Here is a 9,217-nt window from a genome sequence, read left to right as displayed (position 1 = left end):
GCTGTGGCTGCACAGCAGGACTGATTCCTCCACAGAAGAGTCCCCTGCTCCCCACTACACCCCAACCCAGCACACACCAGAGCTCAAGCCAGGGAGCTGCACGAAGGCCTTCCTGGAAAGACAAGAGGCCACGAGGGCTGTTTCTCTGAGACGTGGAATAGGTTTTCCTCAGAGAAGTATCTGCTCACTTGTCACTGCCTTTTCCTCCTTGACCAGGCCCTTTGCACAAACTAAGCAGATGTCCAACAGCAGCTCCATCACCCAGTTCCTCCTCCTGGCATTTGCAGGCACACGGGAGCTGCAGCTCTTGCACTTCTGGCTCTTCCTGGGCATCTACCTGGCTGCCCTCCTGGGCAACGGCCTCATCATCACTGCCATAGCCTGCGACCACCGCCTCCACACCCCCATGTACTTCTTCCTCCTCAACCTCTCTGTTCTTGACCTGGGCTCCATCTCCACCACTGTCCCCAAATCCATGGCTAATTCCTTGTGGAACACCAGGGCCATCTCCTACTTGGGGTGTGCTACTCAGGTTTTTTTCTTTCTCCTTTTCTTGTTAGCAGAGTGTTGTCTTCTCACCATCATGGCCTATGACCGCTACATTGCCATCTGCAAACCCCTGCACTATGGGACCCTGCTGGGCAGCAGAGCTTGTGTCCACATGGCAGCAGCTGCCTGGGGCAGTGGGTTTCTCTATGCTGTGCTGCACACGGCCAATACATTTTCCATACCCCTCTGCCATGGCAATGCCCTGGACCAGTTCTTCTGTGAAATCCCCCAGATCCTCAAGCTCTCCTGCTCAGACTCCTACCTCAGCGAGGTTGGGCTTCTTGTGGTTAGTGCTTTTCTTGTTTTGGGATGTTTTGTTTTCATTGTGCTGTCCTATGTGCAGATCTTCAGGGCCGTGCTGAGGATCCCCTCTGAGCAGGGACGGCACAAAGCCTTTTCCACGTGCCTCCCTCACCTGGCTGTCGTCTCCCTGTTTATCAGCACTGGCGTGTTTGCCTACCTGAAGCCCCCCTCCATTTCCTCCCCATCCCAGGATCTCGTGATGGCAGTTCTATACTCATTGGTTCCTCCAGCAGTGAACCCCCTCATCTACAGCATGAGAAACCAGGAGCTCAAGAATGCCCTGAGGAAACTAGTTCAATACATCCTACTTCAGCATTAATAACATCTCCATCATCTTCATAGCACTCCCAGGGTATCTCAGGAAATGCCAAAACTTTGTGCTTTCGTTTGGTTTGTTTTTATCTTTCATTCTTTCATTCTTCTTTTATTTATAGTTTCTTTTAATTATAGTACAATTTCCCGTTAAATAAGACTATATTTGCCCTCCACCTTTTTTTTTTTTTGGACACAATGACCTCTTATACATATGGAGCCAGGCACCCTGTGGTAAACACAGTAAAGAAACCAGCAGAAAATTATTTGCCTCAGCTCCCATCACGTATATCTTGTGTGGACAAGGACAACAGCAGGACCTGGTTTTTCCGGGCTGGTGACTCCTCCCTTCCCCCCTGTCCTGCTGTGCCCTTGCGTTTGTGTAAGCCCTAAGGTCTCATGTAACTTGTGACAGTCCTGTTGCCTCCACAGTGGCATGCCTGTGGCTGCAGGAGGAGCAGGCCATGTGAGCCACTGTGTCAGAGCTGGCTTCCCTGCCAGCACCACCGTCACCAAAGGGGCTCCTCAGGACAGGGCCAGACGACCGGGTGCCTCTTCCAAAGCTGGTGTCAGGAATACACCCAAGGAGCTGCTCCCAAAAAAGGCCTCTTGCTCTTCTGGGGTTTCTGACAGATTCAGGGGGACAAGCTAAGAGTCCCACCGTGATATATTAGGCACCAAGGGTTGGATGGAGAGCTCCCTTCTTGGTTGCACATGGCCGAGAAGACAGCAAGTGGTCTTTGACTTATCTGCCTGGCACTGTCACACCTCTGGTGGGGATGATGGCAGATGCTGGCCTGGAGAGAAATCAGGAACTGCCAGGAGGCGTCAGGGAAACTCCAGGGACAGCGTATGAGTCTGGGTGGGCAGTGAGTGGCTCCTCATAAAATGTGTAATGTCATAAGATAGGTTATTCCAGAGGAAAAGGTGAACCTGAGGAGCCCGTGGGCTACTGAGGACTCTGCAATGCCAGGAGAGGCTGTGAGGAGCCAGCAGGCAAAGGGACATAAGAGTGGAGAGTGGTTCAGGACACCGTGACGGATGCACCCACTCTGAATTAGTGAACAGTACTTTGGTTCAAGCATCACCGACAAGTGGCCCTGAGTGAAATCAGTCCTGCTGTGCAAACTGTGAGAGCTGTGCTAGGCCATATCTTCTCAGCCACTAAGGAGTCTCGGCCACGTCTTATCAGGAGCCAAGAGTACCAGCCTGAGCTGGGAGCAGACAGAACTAAAACTGCTACAGCTGCCCTCCTGCACAGACACCAAAGGAGGGTTTGACTACGAGTCCATCCCTGTGTGCTATAAATATTTGTAGCCTCCCCGAGGCCATTGAGCTCTCCTGTACGGCAAGAGGTTGCATGGCGATGATCTGCCCTTTGAGCAGGGACACTTCTCAAGGGTACTCCTCAAGGCTGAGAGACCCCTTACCTGGTACCTGATATCTATAACGAGGCAGGTGATATTTTACATTAGGCCTAAAAATATTTTGTATACTACCAAAATTTATTTATGTATCCAGCTATTGACTAAATATTAGAATCATAGTAAGTATCAGAGTGTTTGAGTAATGTCTAACTCATTCTCTAAATCATCATCTAATCATCATGTAAATTATCATCTACATTATCATTTCAATCATTGTCAAATCATTGTCAAATCATTGTAAAATCACTCTTTAATTACCATTCAATTATTGCTAAATCACCATTTGATTATACTTTAATTTTCATTCAATCATCAATTCATTGTTATTTGATCATCGTTTAATCATTAATAAAATCTTTTAGTAAACCCCACAACAATGACTTCTCTTAATAATTCACCTGCGACAAAAATTGGTGTAGTCTGCAGGGTGGCGGACTCAGTCCTCAAATACTTACGGAAGCACGAAGGTAACCCTTCACCGAAATTTGTGGATGATTGGGTGCATGAAAAGAGGGATAACTGGAATAGGATGGAGACACAATTAAACCTTGCGCAGCAGGGAAAAGAAAAGATGGTAAAGAGAAGGGAATAATATGCGAAAAGTTGATAACGTGTTTGGGAGCTGCGTATCAGTATAAGGAATGTAAAGATCAGGAAATGAGAGTGTTACAAGGTGAGGGTGAACAAAGAAAGCGACCAGAAATGCTGTTATCTCTGCAGATAGGTCAATTGTAGAAACAACTGGGGGAGGAAAAAGAAAAACGCAGGAAGGTAGAGGATAAACCCGAATTCATGATATTTTAGGCCCCCCAACACAGCAGATCCTCTAAAAATTCGTAAGCTAATTGTGTCCCCCCAGAAGATTGGGATGGAGATATTTGGGAGAACCCCAACCAAGAACTTAGGGATGAGAGTGAATGAGATGAATCAGAATTTAAGGTAGCCCCTATTATTAAAACTGAGGTATCTGCTGGACCTCAAGGGGGCAACCAGAGAAATAGCACAAGGACCATTCCGTGGGACCCCCTTCAATTGGCCAATCTGCATGAAAAATATGGGCAGAAGCCTGGCGAGAGCGATACTGAATATCTGTGGTGTGCCTCCTTAACCGGAGGAGAGCATATGATGTTAGAGCAAGGCAAAGCGGATGGCTTTGGGGGACCAGGAGTGTTCTTGAATGAGGGAGCAGCCCCTAACGCTGAGCCACACTCCATTACACGCTGAGTAGCTTATTGGACAGGGGCACAGAGCCTTGGCATAGAGGGGAGCCTCTGCTATGCCAATACGATCATGAAGCGAGCTTTCTACTGCCGTTACAAAAGCAGCCTGCCTGCAGGCTGTGAACGACAGGGGTGCACGTGGTAATTACCCTCTCTCTGCCCGTGTAGACCCCCCAGCCATGAGACCCCTGCTAAGGGGAGCCCCTGCTGCCTGACAATCGTACCTCATTGCAAAGAGGGATGAAATAAGACAAAACATACAACATCACGCTCAGGAGGGTCAGGGCAGCCAAGCCCAGCTTTGACCCATCCCAACCTGGGCAGACTTAGTGCACAGCACTGTAAATCATCGTCGAGAAATGGGGAGGGATGAACCGACACCAACAGGACAATCCCAAGCGGATGCAGACAGCAGATAAGTAAGTACTTACTCCAGCAACTAAGACGAATTCCCCAGAACCCCAGACACTTCCCCAATCTCATGAACCCCCTGATGGAAGCTCATCAATGGGATAACACAGACGGCTCTCTTATCTATGTCCCAATGGGCTGCCAAAGATTACTAGTTAGATTTTCAATTGACACGGGAGATAAAATGTTAATAATTTCAAGTTTGGATTCCCAAAGAACTAATATTAAGCGTGCCCAAGAAAGGGTTAAATAACAGGATTTATGGGCCAAAGTGAAATGTGCCCCATAGCTAAAGTAAACTTGTGATTGCCAGGGGAGAAAAGGATATCAAGGCACCAGTTAGCAGTAGTTTCAGGGAAGGAAAATGGTTTGGGCTTTGAGGTATGACAAGGACGAGTTTGGAAAGGACTGGACAGTGGTGTTTGGTCTTGTGGCTGCCGGGAGTGTCCTTGGTTAGCGGAGTGAAAATGAGCAGCTCCCCATGGGTGTCAGTGAACTGGCAGAGTTCACTGCTGTGAGCTGCCCCCACGCTGCCTGACTCAACAATAACCCATGTCCCTCACTCTCCTCTCTCTGCCGCTGCTGGGATGGGTATTGTGGAGGTCACAGCTGACCTAGAAAAAAGACACATTACCTCCCGAACGCTCTCCCCATATAATTCCCCAGTGTGACCAGTTAAAAAGCAGATGGGAGATGGTGCCTAACTATAGACTACAGAAAGTCAAATGCAAACACCACTCCTCCTACAGCTGCCGTCCCGCACGCGGCTACATTAACTGCCACCTTCCAAGCTGCCACTCACCCCCAGATGGTGGTAGGAGATGTAAAAGATATGTTCTTTATGGTGCCGCTGCAGGAGGAGGAGAACAGAAAACTTGCTTCTACCTGGGATGGAATACACTTTATTTTTAATTGTAAAGTACAAATAGATTGTACACAAGTAACTTGACCTCTTTCTACAACAATGTGACGCACTTAGTGGATGAGGGAAAGGCTGTGCATGTTGTCTGCCTTTGACCATGTTTCCCACAGCATTCTCCTGCAGAAACTGGCTGCTCATGGCTTGGAGGAGCATGAGGTTCTCTGGGAAAACAACCTGGCGGGATGGCCGGGCCCAAAGAGTTGTGGTGACTGGAGTTAAATCCAGTTGGCGGCCGGTCACAGGTGGTGTTCCCAGGGCTCAGTACTGGGGCCAGTTCTCTTTAATATCTTTATCAATGATCTGGATGAGGGCATTGAGTGCACCCTCAGTAAGGTTGCAGACAACACCAAGTTGTGCGGCAGCGTTGATCTGCCTGAGGGCAGGAAGGCTCTGCAGAGGGATCTGGACAGGCTGGGTCGATGGGCTGAGGTCAATTGTATGAGGTTCAACAAGGCTCAGTGCCGGGTCCTGCTCTCCCTATGGGACATGACTGCAGTCGTTCATATGAACACTTCTATAAACTGCCATGAACATACTGAGTGGGAAAAGGTTCTTTTGGCCTTTATTTGGGCAGCAGCTGTCATTTCACTTGGCCAAAGGAATTTCCTACCAGGCTCATGTATGATCCCCAAGATGTTGCCCTGTCTCTATGAACTTCTCCATTAGAGCTTGCAGTTACCTGCATGTATCTTGGACCACCACTGGCAACTCCAATGTCACCAGGTATTTGCATCTGAAGACCTCACTGCTGCCCTCCATCTGCATTAATTAGCAAGGGAGCTGAGAGAAGGAGCTCCCATGCAGGTGCCTATGTTGTGCACTCCTGGACAGAGGGCAGAGGAATCCCACCTCCTGTGGGTTTGTGGCAGGCATGGGAGGGAGCTGAGTCTCCTTCAAATACGAGGAATAGAAACGCAGGATGAGATGCTCCATGGACTCAGCTGAATCCCTTCCCTCAGCAGGGGTAAGGGAGATCCCTGCCTGCCACTGTCTGAGAGTGCTGTCTAACAATGAGACCAAAAAAGGTGATATTTCGAAGACACTTTGTCTCTGACAGGAAAATAACTCTGCTGGAAAGAAGTGTGCCTCCCCATCTGAGGGAGGGAACATGAGTGCTGCCTTCAGCCTGTTTCCCAGCAGGTTCCCCTGCAGCCCCAGGGACACCTGGAGGGAGCCCAGAGGGGGCAGAGAAAGTGCTGCCTTGGGCTGGTCCTCTGCTGCTGAGCTGGGCTGGGCTCCTGGCATGGAGGGAGCTCCTGGCAAGCGGGCAGCGCTGCAGAGAGACAGCTCTGCCCAGGAGCAGCTCCTCTGCAAAGGGCAGCAGGGCTGAGGGCACTGCCTGCAGGTGCCGAGGGGAGGCAAGAGAAATAAGAGAGATGTTACAGGCTGTGTGGGGTGGGATGATGCTGAGAGCTCACTGGAGGAGAAATCTTCACAGCCCTCTACGTGGTAAGTCTCTGGCAGCAGGGCAATGAACAGGAGTGTCTTGGAGGGCTCTCCTACCCATGGCACATCATGCTGCAGATAGGGACTGGCAGGATGGCTCTCAGGGTTTCTTTGCTGTGGAAAAGGACAGGCTCCAAAACAGGGCTCCCCTGCCACGCTGTCAGAGGACAGGACATGACGGCTGCCTTCTCCTGGGGCTAGCTGCAGGGGTGTGCAGGCAGGGGTGCCCAGGGCTGTCCTTCAGAGCAGGGTCCTGGTGCCGCAGGGGGCTGAGTGATGGGGCAAGGACTCTGCTGCCTGCCAGGGTCAGCACCCAGCCTGCCCGGGGAGCTCCCCAGGGTGCTGTGGGGAGAAGCTGTGGGTGGAAGGAGGGACCCCACGCAGGACAAAGCAGGGAACGGAAGGGCAGGGAAGAGAAGGGCAAGGTAGGGTCCTTCTGCTGTCAGGAGTGTGCTTCATGGGTCAGGGCTGCTCACAGCTCCAGATCACCCCGACAGCATTTCCAAGGGGATTTTTCAAGAGGAAGGTCAAGGTGAGGGTTACTTGAAAGGGAAAGAGCCTGAGCTTTGCGTTTTCTACTCCTGGTTGGCTGGGTGATGAATGACAAATGCAAATTCATCTTTCCGGTTTGGGTGGGGATCTGAGACTCTTCAGCTGTTATGCTGACAGATGTAAAAGTCTCACAGAAGCATCATCAACTCCAGCTTCCCTCTGCTTCAGCTCACAGAGAGCTCCAGCATCACCTGTGCAATCTCCCCATGACTTTGCATCCCTTTGCAGAGAATCCTGCTGATGCTGCTTGTTTCCTTCCCCTCCTGTCTGTGCTTCCCTTGTTCTTCCCCTCAACTTGCTGGGGAGTGAGGTTTCAGCTGCCGCTCAGATGCTGACCCTGTGGGTCCTGTCATGCAGATGGGAATTCCCTTTTCTCCACTCTGCCCTGTTTCTTTTGGGGGACAATATCTGAGTGTGAACATGCTGGAGGTCGAAGAGGTGCAAGCACAAAGAAGCCAGGAAAAAGGCTGATGCACAGACCACCTCCCCTCACTGGGCACTAAGATGTAGGCAATCCTTTTGCCTCTCCCCAGATACAGCTGTTCACTCCCAGTGCAATAAAAATGCTCTTTTTGCTCCCAAAGAACAATCCCCTGGTAATCTTACGGTTATGAGTGGGTAACGTCTGACCTAAGCTGTGAGCAGGAATGCCTAATCCTCACCCCGCCCCACTGTAGGGCAGGAGTGTCTCCTCTGGAGCCCACAGCTGAGACCCTGCTCCTCACTGTACACTCAACAAGCAACCAAAGGAGCTCTACAAAAGGAGTTGAATGAATGTGCTCCCAAAGAATAAGATAATTTGAGCATTTCTGTGAGAAAATTTGAGTTTTATTTCAAGATGTTTATCCTAACCTGTCAATGACCTCTCTTCCTTGGACAGGTCCCCATGCCCTGAGGTAGCAGATGTCCAACAACAGCTCCAACACTGAGTTCCTCCTCCTCGTCTTTGCGGACACGCGGGAGTTGCAGCTCTTGGAGTTCTGGCTCTTCCTGGGCATCTACCTGGCTGCCCTCCTGGGCAATGGCCTCATCATCACCGCCGTAGCCTGCGACCACAGCCTCCACACCCCCATGTACTTCTTCCTTCTCAACCTGTCTGTTCTTGATCTGGGCTCCATCTCCACTACTGTCCCCAAATCCATGGCCAATTCCCTGTGGGACACCAGGGCCATCTCCTATGCAGGATGTGCTGCCCAGGTCTTTCTCTTTCCCTTCTTGATGTCAGCAGAGTTTTATCTGCTCACCATCATGGCCTATGACCGCTACGTTGCCATCTGCAAACCCCTGCACTACAGGACCCTCCTGGGCAGCAGAGCTTGTGTCCACATGGCAGCAGCTGCCTGGGGCAGTGGGTCTCTCACTGCTGTGCTGCACACGGCCAATACACTGACAATCCCCCTCTGCCATGGCAATGCTGTGGACCAGTTCTTCTGTGAAATCCCCCAGATCCTCAAGCTCTGCTGCTCACGCTCCTATGTCAGGGAAGTTGGGCTTATTGTGGTTAGTTTTGCTTTGGCTTTTGGGTGTTTTGTTTTCATTGTGCTGTCCTATGTGCAGATCTTCAGGGCCGTGCTGAGGATCCCCTCTGAGGAGGGACGGCACAAAGCTTTTTCCACGTGCCTCCCTCACCTGGCCGTGGTCTCCCTGTTTATCAGCACTGCCATGTTTGCTTGCCTGAAGCCCCCCTCCATCTCCTCCCCATCCCTGGATCTGGTGATGGCAGTTCTGTACTCGGTGGTGCCTCCAGCAGTGAACCCCCTCATCTACAGCATGAGGAACCAGGAGCTGAAGGACTCCATTAGGAAGGTGATTTCACGGATGTTTGTCAATATTGATAAATTTTCCAACACTCTTCACAAATGATATCTAGTTTATCCCTATGCAGGCCTGTACTTTTTTTCTGGTTTTATCCTTGATTTCTTTGTCAGCAGTACCTCTATTATTATTTATGGTTATTATGTTCCTACATAATCATTTGTGTTCAGCTCACTCTCCTGAGAAATGAACCCGTCTCTCTGTCCCTCTCCCCTGAAACCTGGATAAATGTTTTTCTAACACTGTTTCAGAGCTGACCC

The 9,217-nt window shown here is 50.4% G+C and overlaps 1 protein-coding gene across 1 annotated transcript; it reads left to right on the top strand.

Annotated features, from left to right (window-relative positions):
* The first annotated feature begins 238 nt into the window (after nt 1-238).
* LOC142403917 (olfactory receptor 14C36-like) lies at nt 239-9,005 on the top strand. Its single transcript, XM_075490219.1, has 2 exons — nt 239-999; nt 8,798-9,005. Exons 1-2 carry the CDS (start codon nt 239-241, stop codon nt 9,003-9,005), a joined length of 969 nt encoding a protein of 322 aa, XP_075346334.1.
* The last annotated feature ends 212 nt before the right edge of the window (nt 9,006-9,217 follow it).

This window comes from Mycteria americana, unplaced genomic scaffold (assembly GCF_035582795.1).
Source record: "Mycteria americana isolate JAX WOST 10 ecotype Jacksonville Zoo and Gardens unplaced genomic scaffold, USCA_MyAme_1.0 Scaffold_46, whole genome shotgun sequence".
In the NCBI taxonomy this organism is placed as follows: Eukaryota; Metazoa; Chordata; class Aves; order Ciconiiformes; family Ciconiidae; genus Mycteria; species Mycteria americana.
Note: the sequence above shows the minus strand (reverse complement) of the source record. Positions and strands in the feature narration are given on the sequence as shown.

Bases quoted from the DNA above. Each gene is read 5' to 3' on its own strand.
- LOC142403917 (XM_075490219.1), top strand. From the start codon at position 239: ATGTCCAACAGCAGCTCCATCACCCAGTTCCTCCTCCTGGCATTTGCA. The intron at 1,000-8,797 runs GTTTGCCTACCT...CCTGTTTATCAG, and splicing joins CTGTTTATCAGCACTGGCGT to CACTGCCATGTTTGCTTGCC.